General features: G+C 44.0%; 1 protein-coding gene across 2 annotated transcripts; it reads right to left on the minus strand.

Moving 5' to 3' along the window:
• Positions 1-2,322: 2,322 nt before the first annotated feature.
• Positions 2,323-11,239, minus strand: RNASEH1 (ribonuclease H1). Of its 2 annotated transcripts, XM_075414792.1 has the most exons (8): positions 11,053-11,237; positions 10,835-10,974; positions 10,212-10,406; positions 9,521-9,620; positions 8,977-9,031; positions 7,760-7,844; positions 4,957-5,081; positions 2,323-2,791 (listed from the first exon to the last, which is right to left on the minus strand). In XM_075414792.1, exons 1-8 carry the CDS (start codon positions 11,160-11,162, stop codon positions 2,705-2,707), a joined length of 897 nt encoding a protein of 298 aa, XP_075270907.1. In that variant the 5' UTR covers positions 11,163-11,237; the 3' UTR covers positions 2,323-2,704. The 2 variants fall into 2 exon arrangements, with proteins under 2 accessions (XP_075270907.1, XP_075270906.1); XM_075414791.1 differs by lacking the exon at positions 4,957-5,081 and having other exon boundaries at positions 11,053-11,239.
• Between the last annotated feature and the right edge of the window lie 4,050 nt (positions 11,240-15,289).

The raw sequence follows: 15,289 nt of genomic DNA on the forward strand, positions 1-15,289 counted from the left end.
GGCCGTGGCCGGGAGCGGCCCCGCGCCGCCAGCCTATGGGCAGAGCCGCCAAGGGCGCCATTGGCAGCGCGAAGAGGCCGAACAGGGCGCGCTGCGTAGCGGACGCGGCCTTGGTCCGTAGCTCCAGGCTGAATGGCGCAGCGGGCCAGAGGGCTCCAGGGAGGATAGTGGCTGGGGTGAGGGGCTTCGCCCCCCGCAGAGCCCCCCGGTGAGGGGCTTCGCCCCCTCCCGAGCCCCCGGGTGTCTGCTGGCGGCAGCACGCAGCGGTGCGGTTAAGGCGAGACGGCCCTGGGAGGAAGGCGCTGGCTGAAGGGAGCGCTAAGGCTCAGCCTCAAGGAGCTGTGTTGTGATCCCGCGGTATGGAGAGAAAAACCCAAACCATCCTGCCCGGAAAGCTTGTGTTGTCTATCGGCAGAGACACTCGCATCCTGAGCGACCTGCAAGACACCCACCAGCCTCCACCGTTGTGCAGTTCTGTTCAGTAAATGAGCCAACAGCCAGCAAAACACGATGTGAGGACAGCGAAACAACTGAAAAAGAATCAGTCCCTCCTTAAACGTTTTTCTTCCCAAAACGAGAGTTTTATACTTATTGTCTTCACCACTCCCAGTTTCTTAGAAATGCTACCAGATGCCGTCAGTGTATTCAATGCGCAAGCACGACTGGTTGTGGATTCTGGGTAAAATTTAACTGCAAGTCCTAAAACAGGTAAGCTGGGCTAATGCTGGTACGGCCCACGTTTCCAGCAGCACGTACAGGTCCGTCCCGAAGCTGCCTGCCTCTCCACTGACCCTCACAGCTGCCAAACGGCAACACCCTCCCAACATCTCAGGCCCCTCAGGAGAATGACTCGAACGGCCAGGGCCCTCCGTGGGTCCCTGAGCCCCTGACGAGTCCTGCGGGGAAGCCGTGGTTGCTTTCCATCCTTTAATCACCCTTAGTCTTGTAACTTTCCTCTCAGCTTTCTTTTGTCCTGAATTTCCAGAGTAAGAATGATAAACACCAGTATCAAAGTAACATAAAACTCTTTCCCGTTAGACTTCCTATTATGATCTACCTGTCAGATTCAGGTGAAGTTCCTTAAAATCAGTATTACACTGATATTACGATTTACCCACCACGACCTACACTTTTTTTCCAAAGCTGCTGCTTCAAAAAACAGATTTCCGTACAGTAGATAGGATCTACATGTTCGACTGGAGATGTGTGGTAGGCAGATTATTACATGCCACCTCTTCAGGACATTGTTTGTTGCACCGTTCTGCCTCAACTAGAGACCTGATCAGGCATGATGGGGTGTTTTCTTTCAAGCCAAACTTCTAAAATACACAAATAGATGGATAATTGTGTGCACATATAGAAAAGAAGCAGAGGGGAAAATCTAATCACTGCACCACCTCACCCCTAGATGAGCTTCACTGTGCAGTTTTGGACAAAAAAACAAATTAAAATACCTCATCTATCAACTACTAGCTAGCCAGTTCCCTCATTCTAGCACAATTCATGTGACTAAATACCTAGGAGCTCATACTTTTCCTCAGTAAAGATATTATAATGCATGAGAACTATTAAGAAATCAAGCTTCAGCAGCTCTACCATTCTGTATAGCAACTAATATAAAAAAAAAATCAGTGACTTCTGGCTTAAGCCCTACTATTCAACAATACAAAGGTACCTTCCAAAGAAGTTGACAAAGATAACATACTAAACCTGTTTGCTCTTCCATATAGATGCACAGAAAATAAAGCTATGTTGATTACTGGTAATTACTCTCTAATTCAAGTGCACATTAGCCATTCCACTAATCTCATCATTGACTGGAAAAAATGAAGTTGAACACTTGACATCCGGCAGAATGTGGAGAAGCTGATCATCTTCTAGTTCCATTTCAGATAAAATGGACAATTATTACCTTTGGGACAACACTGAAGAGGAACTAACAATGCTAATGAGAACCAGTATGCATAAAAAATTACTTAATGGAAACAGGAAGCAGAAACAAAGAGCTGGGACTTTAAGCAGCTAGAAAGAGGAGAACAGTAACTTGAGCCATGACTTTTTTACTTGTGACCTGGCTTTTTAGTTTGCCCATGCAACCTTACAAAGGAAGTAAGATCATAAAGAAATCCACAGATGCTGCCACTGGTGATACCGAGAGGCACCGGTGAACGTTACAAGCCCATCTGTAGAGCAGTTGTCGCTAGTACCAGAATGCCAAAGGATATTAACGGACATCTCCATGTTAGGTCACTGACCTCTAACCAAACCAACCTACTCCGAAGTCCTCCCGTCCCCAGCTATTTTGGGCTGTTAATATCTATCTCTGTATAAAAAATTAATTTATTTCGCTAAGAGGAAAATACAAAACACTTAGGATAAAGACTTAATATTACTTCTTCAGAAGTCTCTCTTTACAGTGAATTCAGAAGTCCAGAAGACAGCTAAAAACACTGATCACGGCCCTTCAGCAAGATGCAGAAAAAGCAAACTCTGTGTCGTCAACTAAATACTGACTCGATTGTAAAAGAAACACTATAGAAGAAAATATGCGAGTTTTTCTCCTCAGAAGTTGGTATATGTTTAACACCTCAGGCCAGACAGAAGTACAGTTCGAAGTCCAACTGAAAACAGTTACAGCAGTTCAAGCTGTCACGGGGACGTTAGTCCTTTTCCTCCCACTGCTACAGTCTCTAGTCCCAGTACATCAGGACCTTTGTTTACTAGCTCCTTCTCTTGCTAGTCTATCAGCCTCTTCGTTTCCTGGGAAGCCAGCATGACCGGGAATATGCATCTGTTAAGACAAAAGTACAGGAGCGTTAGATATGCAAGAAATCAAGAAAAAAATACATACATGAAATTTGATCATGCCAACACCCTTTCATTCCTAGTACTGTAGCAGCACCTTAGAGGCCCTCTCCTCACATTTAGCCCTTCAGTGTTCTTCCCAGGAATGCTCATAGTCTCCGTTCCTCTAAGGAACTGCTGCCAAATCGTGAAAACCACCTTTATGGGAAGCAGTGAACTGGATAAGGACCATCTAAGCTAGCGCTTAAGAAATGAAGACAACAATGCCAACTCAAAATTCCCACTTCCAGGGAAGAGAAGAAACCTAGCTGCATTCAGTGCTTAAACCAAGTTAATCTTTTCCCAGAAAGCCAGAGACCTGTATGCTACTAACAGCCTTGGTGGTTACAGCACTCACTTAGGATACAGAAACAGGACATGAAAAGAATCTCTGTTTTCAGATGTCTTAACTGTCCATCCTTCAACTAGGAACTGAAAACACTTTCAACCCTAAGCTCACCCTTGTCAGAAATAAGGGTGAAGGAGCACAGGGGAGGAAGGAGAAGAAGAAAATCAAGCTTGCTACTTGACAAGATCCAAGAGGGGACAAGCGTGAAGTATGTGCGAGATGGTACTAGGTTTACATGGCAAGGTTTTGGTACCACGTGGGGGACTGCAGGGGTGGCTTCTGTGGTAAGAGGCCAGGGGCTGCCCCCGCAGCGGAGAGAGCCAGTTCCAGCTGGCTCCAGAACAGACCCACTGCAGGACACAGCCGAGCCCATCAGCAAAGCTGGTGGCTCCTCTGTGGTAACGTATTTAAGAAAGGGTAAAAGTGCTGCACAGCAGACAGAAAAGTGAGAACATGTGAGAGAACCAGCCCTACAGACACCAAGGTCAGCGAAGAAGGAGGGGGGAGGAGGTGCTCCAGGCACCAGAGCAGAGATTCCCCTGCAGCCCACAGAGGAGACCAAGGTGAGGCAGGCTGTGTCCCTGCAGCTCATGGAGGTCCACGGTGGAGCTGATCTCCACCTGCAGCCCGGGGAGGACCCCACACCTCAGGCAGGTGCATTACTGTATTAAACTGTATGCGTGCATTGCTCCTCTTGAAATAAAAATCTTCCCCAGTTTAAGAGATTCAGGTGCAAGAAGTGTGCATAAAGCAACAATATATATTTTTTTAATTATGTCAAATACTCTAAGGATGAGCTGCATTTTGGTCTTAGTTTTAAGTTTTTACACTTTCTTCTCCTCAACAGACAACAAGATGTATGTTATATAAAATCTAGTCAACCTTTAAATTGGAGTCACCAACTCTAGAACACAGAACAACATGAATGGAAGAGTATCTGCAATAGATTTCCTACAGAAAAAGTGCATATTAAAGATCTAAGTCATCCTATTTTCTACAGAGTAAAGACAGAAGCCAAATAAATATGCCATTAGCAGCCAGGAAGTCAATGGTACAGAGATTTATTTCTAGAATCAGTCATCTTATACCACAATTAGAGTAAAATATAGAAGGAGGGGAGGGAAGATATCCCCTGCAATGTTTAGCACTGATGTTAGAGGTTACAGAAAAATACATTTTACCAGGTATACCTGTATAAAAATTGGTTTACTTATTTACTGGAGAGTGAAACAACTTAAAAATGGGTATTTTAAAAGACCTTTCTGTGCCCAGTTTTCTTGGAATAAATGCAGTTAAGGTAAAGAAATCTAGAGTTAGTTTATTAGTTTTCCCAGTTTAAAGACACTCATGTGACTGAGTTACACCAACGAATCAGCATCTTATATAGTTCTGAAAAACAAATCCAGAAATTCAGCTATGACTCAAAAAGACAGTTATATTTTAAGCTTTGATTTCCAGGAACAGAAGTTTCATCTACTAACAGTACTAACAAACTACAAATTATTATTGCAGGCATTTTCTAAGTAGTAACAAGAGACTGAAAACAAATAAAAGCGTGCATTTTAATAAATTAATTACTGGTTTCAAGAGCCTAAGTTATGTTGCTTATTTGCTTTAAATAAAACAAGCAGCTTCTCTGTATTTATGGCTTTACTTATGGGTGTACAATATTATGGTCTATAAAATTCTTACTTATGGTCATACTTGCAAGTTTTTACAAGTGTGTTTAAGATGTCATTAAGAATAAGAAATGAGGTGCTTACCCACTGAATTTCTATGCCTTTTGATAGATTATCAAGTCTTTCAAAATCTTCTTTATTTATTACACTTCCTCCTGAACTTGTTCTCCAGCCATTTGTTTTCCAGTTGTCAACCCAGCTCGTAATACCTATGCAAAGGGAGCATTACCTAACAACGCTATTAAAGAAGCCAACAAGGACCAAGATGGAGCTAACAGCTTTTTAACAAGACATTAACTCTGTACAAGTCTCAGACAAAGACACAAGACAGAAGATATTCTTGTTCAGTTCTCTACTCAAGATTCCATTATTACTTGAATTACCTGACCATGTTTTCCTGAACAGATATTTAATTTAAAGATTACAATCTTATATATGCCTTACACACAAAATATGACATGACCTTCAATAAACTGAAGCTAAGGATTTCCTTGATGGTACAGCAAGCTAGAACAAATCTACGGCTTTGTTTTGAGAAACTGAAGAGACACACATGAACAGAGGAAAAACAGATGGCCACCTGCCTTATGCCTTCTGCACTGTAAACAGAATCCCTCGGAGAAGGACCACGTAAGCAGATTTCTACAGAACGTGATTTAACATTTTGGCCATCCTTTGCTGGCCAGATAGTCTAGTGTATTACTCCTTAAATAAGGATTTTTTTTATTTTTTTTTTTTTTAATATCTTTGCTGGTCTCGCCAATGTAAGACATCCTTACTGCTTTCATGACAAACAGACCCAAACCAAACAGAGAATCTTGCACGCCAGACCTCCTAAAAACCAAACCAAAGCACATCCAGTTGTACTTAACTGCAAACTTCCCTCTCTGGTTATTTTGAAAAATAACGCCTAGACGCATTTAGAAAATAACTTTGATTGAACAAGAGTGGGACCTGCACCTCAGTGACCCAAAGTGCAAGAGCAAACTGCAAGCAAAAGCTGTGATATTTTAGTCTGAGAGTCTTCTTTTCCTCCCTCATACTTAAGTCTCACACCTAAGTTTAACAGGAATCTTATCCAATACAGCACCATTTCCTCCTTCATAACACCAGTTTCACAGACAAGATGGTATAGACTTTTCTCGCACAAAGCAAAGAAGTGCAAAGATGTTCCTTTGACCCTTGATACTTCGAATAACTTGCTTGTGGCAACAAATTATGAACTTGGATTCTATTATCAGCATGCAACACTCAGCTCGGAAGAGCAGAGACTCCTCCTTTTACTCTTTCCTTTTTCAGAATGCTTCTAGCAGGGACACAAAAAAAGAGAAAAAAAAATCCAAAACAAAAATCCACATATGTTCTGCTCCTATAGTAAACGCTATACCTAAATCTTTTGTGGAGAATAAGCTACTCAAATGAGAGGTTTATGCGATGATCCTTAGGGAGAAGGAAAGGAAAAGTCCTTTAAGTTGTTTCCCAACATTTACTGTCCCTTCTTCAACTTATGAACTAGAATCAGGAGGGCAGAGCACAAGTCCTTGACACTTTTCACTTCTGGACAGAACCTCTTTCATGCACATGCAAGCTAACAGAATTTGAGACAAGCAGCAAGTGACAGCTCCAGCAACTCCTTCCGTGGCTAGCAGTCACTTGCTCCTACTCTGTAGCTTTCTGTCCTTTCTAGGGCATTGCTACTCAAGGCTGTCAACATCAGAGCTTTTTCAAGATAAGTTCTGCTTTAATTCTAAACACGAGCCACCTGAAAAAAGAAAAAAAATGATGCTCTTCGTTTGTACACCTCCACTTTCAGAAATCAAAGGGTGCTTCTGGAAAGCAGAATGACTTATGTGGAGGAAAATATACACAGATTTTTAAGATACAAACCATTCCTTTGCTTTATTAATAACAAGCAATGAAACAGGTAATTACTTTCAGTGTTAGCGCTCAAGTATAGGAAGTTACACTAAGAACAAGACACTCACATTCCTCCCTCACCTCCCCCTCCCCCCCAAAAAAAAACAAAGTGTGAAAGCAGAACATTTAATTTTCAAAAGTTGCAGTAATTTTTTGGTTGCTGTTATTTCAAAAAAAAAAAAAAAAAAAAAACACCAACAAAAAAACAAATCACAAAAAACAACTCCAAAGTGATCTGGAAACAGTAAATACATGTACTCCCATTGTAAAAACGTGAAATACAACGAAAAAAATACTTCGGCAGTTCCAAATTATCACAGAAGTAAAGCTTGAAGATCTCAGGGAAAGAGGAAGAAGTTTTATTCAGAAATTAAGTCTTACTGGCTGCTTCATATGATATTTATAGGGAATACAATTAAAATTTTCAAAATCTTTGGATGAAGGTGAAACTTTAAATGCATACTCTGAGCACACATCATCTCTGGCTAGTCTTCTAGTGTAGCCTGAAAGCTTGGAAGTGTAGTCTACACGTAAAAGCAAGGAAACTTGAATGTACTTTACATGTGTGTAGCAAGACAGCCTCTCCAATCCAAGCAAAACGGAACAAAAATCCTACAGGGTTATTACACCACGTACTTTCCTGAGCACACTCGTAACAGGGTGTACACGAACTACATTTTTTCTAGACTTTGTGTCATAATGAATGCCTTAAGACAAAAATCCTGTAGTTACTTCTGTCAGCCTTTACTGTAACAGACACTTTGTCTCCACTTGTACTTCACACAGTTAGCTGGTGACCCCTGTAACATTCTCAAGTTTTCCCCTAAGCAGTCATGAGTACTGAAATAAGTTACGCGTTCTCTTCCTTGTATCCCTCTCCCCAGGAGTTGGCATGTTCTGTGGGCCTTCTGTAATAAAATAGCGCGCAGTGTGTTTTTAAGAATGAGGAAAACTAAAATCGTTAACTTACCATTAATAGTGAACTTGCTATCAGTGTAGATAATTAGTTTCTTGATGTTTTGACTCTTTGCTTGCTCTATTGCTTTGCAGGCTGCCTTCAGAACATTTCAACAGAATCAGTTCAGAACAGGATCTTGAACACATACAATTAAAATACCAGCAAAGTACCTGATGCTAACACAGAACTACACAGAACACTACTGTGATGTCTCCATCAGTGACTATCAACATGCTTTAGAGCAGAGGTGCTCAAAATTATGCATGCAGACGACCACTTAATGAATCTGTCAAACAGGGAGCCACTTCTGTTTCACTGGAAAAAAAACCCCAAAACATTCTGATGTTTAAGTCTGTCATGAAGGAGTAGCTCTCTGCCCAATTTTATAACTACCAAAGCCTCTATCAACTTCACCAAGTTTTAGGCATTTTCTCCATACCTTTCAAGAAGAAGGATTCATACCGGTCTCAAGAGTCTGGAACCCCTAAAAGGGTTGGGTTTTTGTTGGCTTTTTTCGGTGCTATGAAATATACTAAGAGGGAGAAGTGGCTGGTCTGGATGTAGAGCAGAAAAGCTCTTTAGTGACAAGTTTGATGCCTGGCACACCACCATCACCTCTGCTTATCCCTCACTAAAATGAACTTCCTGTAGTTTTTAAGGAGATCAGTTCTTCATTTCAGTTCATCTCCAAATACACAGTGCAGGATAGCAGCAGTACCAGAATTAAGATGAGGTGCGAAGGGAAGACTAAATCTGCTGTTACCAACAGTAGTTTACTTCAGAAGCAACAGAAGTGACTCCCAAGAGCCCAGAATTGTTTGTTATATTTGTCTAAGAAATATGATACCCTGATCCTACCACAGTAAGAAGCCGATTCTCCTCTTAACTGCTACTCAGCAGCCGTCACCGCAACATCTGAGATACGCACATTAAAAATGCAAAGGACACTACGCAGATTTGAGAACCAGGCTTTCCTAATGCAAGGCTGTTTTAAACAGCTGTGCTTGGCCTGATCATATTTGGGAATTCTCGAGGTGAATTACCTTGTTCAAAACCAATAAAGATCAATAAAACTTCAAAAGAACAATTTGTTTCAAGTCGTAACTCCTGATATTTTGTGTATATCCCTCATAGCTCCGTAACTGGCTTCTGAAGGCCAGAGCTGAAATAGTCACAGTGTGCTACTGCAGCCTCACACACAGAAGCATTTTCGGACATTTACTACTTACATGTATTTCCGCTCTTTGATTAGTCTGCCGTCCAGCAAGTCTTTCACTGGTATTTCTGTGTCCAAGGAATGAGTAGTAGATTAATTATCACAAATATTTAGAATGGTGTATGGCTACACATTGGAAAAGATAAATACAAGAGCACTACTTTTCTTTTTATAAAGGAGGATGACTAGATATTCTAGCTCTAACTTCCACCTGCATAGTGCAACCTGCATATCTGGACCTGCCATCAATATGCAACTACATTTGTCATCTTCTGTGCACACTTACACCTATTTTAAAACTTCCTGCATGACTTGAATTATAGCTTCAGCTCCTAAAAATATTATTTCCAGTTGATTTTCCCCACATTCTTACCTACCAGAGAAGCTGATTTCTCTTTTCCCCTCAGTAACTCTCTAGTCTCACCGTCATTACGAGCCTCAGCAGCAGGGTTTCATATTCAAAAGGAGGCTGGTATTGTAAATCACACACAAACCAAACAGTAATATATTCTAAAAAAAAAAAAAAAAAAAAAATATACATCCATCCAGCTACTTACAAAGGATGACCTGGTCCCCAGTAGACACCTATTCCAGCACGTGCCCTATTGCGTCCGTTACCTGAGCAACAACCATCTGTATAAACGACAGCAAAGTCGCCTACAAAAGAATTACCAAAAGCAGAACTTCAAGCGTTCCTTCAAGGACACGGACTCTTTAAGCAAAAAAAAATGTCTGCCAGCAGATTATTCTCCAAAACTTCCTTTCCCATAAAGCCATTCAAAAAGTTAACCACAGGAGCCATGTAAATTAGTAATGCAGAACACCAGAAGCCCCACTGCAGCTTCACACCCTCACTGGTATCAAATCAGTCAGCCTCAAGAAGCACCTCTGCCCCAAGTTCCATATTCTCACTACAGTTCCCGTCTTCTTCAGTCAACTTTAAAACTTCTTGGCTACATCTGTATATTTAAATATAGTTTATAATCCAGACACACACAAAAATCACACCTATAATGATCAGATCAAGCTATATATTGATAGCAGCTAAAGCCAACTAAAATTACACTGAAAGACAATGCAAGCAAATGTATCATGGCTCACATTTCCATTTTAAAAAAAAACAATGTTAAGCTGGGCCTGATGCTACCATACACAAACCTCCCTAAAAGCTTTCTAATAATTGTACTTGTTACTTGTGAAAGAGTGTAAAGAACTGAAAAGAATTATAGGAGTAATGAAAGACCTCACCCATATATGAAAATTTGTCTTCGCTGACTGTTGGCAGTGAGTATAGTTCATCATGTTTAACACGCTTTGCAATGTGTTCTTCACTTGTAGATGGTTCATACGGCCTTTTGCAAGTACTACAACACAAGACGTTTATTTCTGGTTCCTCGCTCTGGCTACCATTTCCCTGTGTTGCAGCTGGAAGACTGTGTGCCCCTTCCAAAAAAGAAAAAAAAAACCCAAACAACAGAAGAAAAAGTTCAACTACAGACATGACATCCATTTTATTTGCAGTAACTGCTTCTAAAGACAACAGCTGTTACCACCTACGAGCAATGCTGGTCTGTTAACTGGCACCACCCCAAGCTATTATGCAGAACGTATGACAGCACACGCCAGCCACTCGTGATCCCAGATCAAACCAAAGCAGAAGACGTGCATGTAAAGGCCCCGGTACGAGCGACGTCCTCCGAGCACCTACAGAAACACCTCCACCGCCGTGCCCTGACCACCGCGGCACCCCGCCAGCGCCGAGACCACCGCCGCAGGACAAACGCAAGCTGCCACCCGCGTCCGGCCAGGAGCCGCACCGGTTACACGCAGGCCGCGCAGCAACCAGGCGGGCGGCGGGGGGGACGAGCTACCTGCCGGCTCGGGCGGCGGCGGCGGCTGCTGCTCCTGCCCCGGGAGACCGGCGCGCACGAAGGCCCAGGCGTCCTTCTCGCTGGCGAACTTCTTGAAGCTGGCGGAGGGGAACTTGTTCACCTGCTCCTGACACTCCGCCCTGCAAGGCACCGCGCGGGGTGAGGCCTGCCCGGGGCCGGCCGCCCCCCGCCCCGCCCCGCCGGGCCGCGGCCCTCACCAGGTGCGGTAGACGCCCGCCCGCCGGCCCCGTCGCACCGCGTAGAACATGCTGTCGCCCTTAGAGACAAAGCAGGAGTGACTGAGCACCGCCACGAGCCACCGCAACATGGCGCAGCCCCACCGCCATCCGCGCCCGCGGCACCCCCGGCCACCACACCCCGCCGCCGCAGCCCCGCCGCCGCCGCCGGCCCTTCCTGCGCATGCGTGGAGCCGGCGGGGCGGTGGAAACGGGGGCGCGCTGAGGGCTGCGCTACGGGCCGCGGGAGAGGCCAAACGTATGGAAAAGCCCAGCGTTTGGGGTTCTTTTTTTGTTGTTTTCAAGTTTTTTTCCCCACAATAATTGTATTTTAAAAGCCATCTGTATCAACTGTTGCTTTGGGGGGGCACAGGATGTGTGAGGTCACGGCAGTTTGTGCCAACCCCTCGCTCTGAACGCGCCGGTTACAAAAGGGCGGCTGAGACGTGGCGGGTGCCCCCAGCTGAGGGTCTCCCCTGCCAGCCCAGATGCTGGCCCTAGTCCTGCGGCCAGCTGCTGCTGGGTCCCTGCCGAGCGCCGCCCGGAGGGAACGCGCAGCCTGCGCCCCGCTGCACAGCCACCCCTCGCCCTGCTCGCCTGGCAAGCCGGATTGTCGCCGAAGGACGACGCAGGCGCCGGCGTGTTGAGCACATCCCAAAGTCTGGAGCCGAAGGAAGCCATTGCACTGGTTCTCATCCTGCTGTTTAAATCCAGGGCTGCTGGGAAGCGTGTTCCAGCTGAGCTGCCTACCACGACGGCCTCTGCAGCGGCGAAGACCACATGGCCCAGGCAGGTGGAAGCCCAGGTTGTTGCCAGGCGTGACCTGCTGTCACAGAATCACACGGAACCACTGAGCGTTCGGGGTTGGAAGGGACCTCTGGGGATCACCCAGTCCAACCCCCCTGGGTCACCCACAGCAGCCTGCACAGGACTCTGTCCAGGCAGGTCTTGAATATCTCCAGAGAAGGAGACTCCACAACCTCCCTGGGCAGCCTGTTCCAGTGCTCGCATCGCGTCCTGGGAGACCAGAGCCGGGAGGTCTGTGTACAGCCCATTTCAGCGCCTCGGCTGGGCTGCTCGTAGGACCGCTGTGCAGGAGAAGGGGGCACGGGTATGGCTGCCTTCAGAAACAGCCCGACTCATGTACGCCGCTGCGTTTCCAGCTGCTGGATTTCCCGTGTAGCTCTGGTGCAGATATATCGCGACAATGCCAGCCTCAGGGTGCCAGAGCTGCAGAGCACTACAGTCACATGTACCAGGGTGGCCTGGTAAAACGCCAGGAATGTGAAATGCTGACGTTAGTTTTGCCTTCCTTTGCAAAAGCAGCGATAGGTTCAGCGTTACGGTTCTTGTTCAGCTGGATGACACTGATGCCGTGAAAAGCCAGAATTGAAGACTCAATAGTCGGCAGACTATTAAGCAGGTATTCTTTATTGCGGCGCCGGGCACACGGGGGATCTCTCCTCCAAACGTGTGCACCGAAGAGACACAGTTACTAGGTATTTATGCTATGTTAACATACATATTCATTACATTTCCAAGAAATGTTTATCATAGTAATGGCTTTTCCGAGAATTCATTAATATATGGTAATGTCCATCGCACATGTTTGTTTGGCGTCTCTCGGCAGGGGTCTTCAGATTATCCTGCAGCCTCCTTATCTCTGTAGTTTGCATACCTGTTCTCCCAAGGCCCAGGCGCCTAAAGGGATTATTCAGGAGTCCCTTGTCTTGCAACCATCCCAATTATTCACAAAGAACCAAGACTTGTTTCTGACCACCTGAAGTGATAACATCCCCTACATGTTACATTTGTTACATTTACAGTTATCAACACCTTTCTTTAAAAAGAAACAAAACAAAGAGCTTAGGCGTTTGACAGGTCTTGGTGGAATACAGAAACGGTTTGATTAGGGTTGTATCAGGATATAATTACTGCATTTCTCTTGCTTCTTCCAACATATTTGTGCAACTTCATATTACTCTGATTTACAAAATTCTGACTTGCGGTTTTCTCAGATCAAGATTATTTACATTAATTATCTTGGTAAAGGTTTCCACTGAGACTCTCAGGCTTTTCACTACTTCCTGCCTGTGATGCTTTTATTTTATTGCTCTTGGTTAGCTTTTCTTTTAATTACGGTTTTCTACAGCAGATGGATTTCTTATTCCTCACAGGTTTACACATTTGTATTACTTGTAGTCTTCTTTGAGCAAGACATAATAAAAGAGCAATGAGCAGTAAGTGATGGGGAAAGAAAAGACCTTCTGTTGCGCTCATTAATTCTCTGGTTGAACAGACAGGTTCATACATCCAATTTACATGCAAGGACTGAACAGTAACTCTCCTGCTGTCATGACCAACGTGCGGAGCTCAGAAAAGAAATTACTTTTGAAGTCCACAAGTGCTTGTTCTACCACAGCTGAGGTATTGGGAATGAGCAGCTAAGGGAAAGTGGAGGAGGGCAAGCTCTCCTGTTTTGCTGGAAACATGGTGGCACTATGTTGAATGAGAGTGGTCACTGAGCCATGTGAGCGTTCCTCCCAACACAATGCACTATAAATTCAGCCATGTTTGACTGTCCCTTTTATTCAGCTTTTAAGGGGCCCTGTGTTTCCCCCCTGCACTAGAACGAAAAATTGTTTTTTAATCTATTAACATGTTTTCTTGGCAGCCATTTCTGTATTTATAATTGACAGTCTGCAGAAAAAATATATGTGTACAAAAAGTATACTCATCGCTTAAGTAAGGGCATGTGTCTGTAGGACATTTTGACTTAAACTCCCTGTAAATGTTAGCTGATTATTTTGTCCCACATTAATGCGTGTAATGTACACATCAGCCAAGCATTTTAATCTTCTTTGATAAATATTTTAGCTTGAAACATGTTTGACCATAATGTGGTTCCCCACATAAGCTTTTAAAGCAAAATTTGATGTGATCTGAATCAAGTGTTTCCTATTTAAAACTGAGCTTTTAGATAGGTAGCTCACTAGATAGTCACCTTATCTAGCATACCCTGCAAGGGTAAGTTATATTGCCATCTCGTGACCTTGATTAGAAGACAGGAAAAGGAGGTGTTTCAACTTCCTTCTGAGAACCAAGGTCTTGCAGAACAAAGAATTTGCCTGTACTTCAGTGTAAAACCACATGTCAGTGAAGCTGCAAGGTAGTAATCCCCTCGCATCATCGCAATCTTCAGTCAACCCTTAGAGGAACAGCCTACCCCTGAGCTTTGAAACTTTGGGGTGGTTATACACACCTCTTTCGGAGAAGTGAACTAGCAATGGACTCGGTTTTGCTTCTGATTCTAGAGTTAGCTACCATACTGACAAGTCTCGCCTTCTGTCTCTATTTCTTCCTTGCATCACAAAACCTTGTCCAGTTACTGCTGGGATACTTTTGTAACACACCCGACTAACTTACTCTTTCCACTTCTTCACCCCACCTATTCTGAGTCTGCATGGCCTAAGAACCTCATCAATTACGTTACTTTGTAATGACATAACTGCTTTTAGAGATCACATTTCCACAATGATTCTTGAAAACCTGTCAGGCGCTTTGGATACCAGGTATTATTGGCTGGGTAAAGCCCACACAGATCTCAACACTCTGCATCCTTTTGCTAATGCACGGTCGGTGTCAGAAAGGAAACATCTCTCTACGTCTTCTTCTCATGTTGCTCTTATGTAGCATCCCAGTCTATTCAGCAGCACTAATAGCATGGGGATAGGAAGCTGTAGGTAGTCACATTGCATCGTTATTTCTTCATTAGCTCTCCAAACAGCCAGTTTTGATCCATCTGCACACCACCTGTTCTTCCTCCCTCTCGTAACGGATTTCACAATATAAACTGGAAGTGGACCACTGGACTGCCGAGATGATTACTTGTTATGTTTCTTTTTTTAGTTGTCAATCAGATGCTCATCACTGTTGTTTAGATGATATAAAATCTCTACAGATACAATCCTGGACATTAGTATGAGCTGGGCAGTTTTTCCCATTCATTGAATTCATCCAAGGAAAGAAGAGTGACTGGGGAGAAAAATGGGAATTAACAATCTGCTTTTCTGGCTGTCATATATTTAGCAAAATGCCCACAAATGTTTGAAAACATTACGAGCTGCCTTCTGCAGATGCTAAGGTTGTTTTGGGGGGGGGGTGGTGTCGTGTCCTTGTCAGTTTTTTGTTTACAACAGGAACTTGTTACTCCACTGCT

This window comes from Opisthocomus hoazin, chromosome 2, assembly GCF_030867145.1.
Source record: "Opisthocomus hoazin isolate bOpiHoa1 chromosome 2, bOpiHoa1.hap1, whole genome shotgun sequence".
Lineage (NCBI taxonomy): Eukaryota > Metazoa > Chordata > Aves > Opisthocomiformes > Opisthocomidae > Opisthocomus > Opisthocomus hoazin.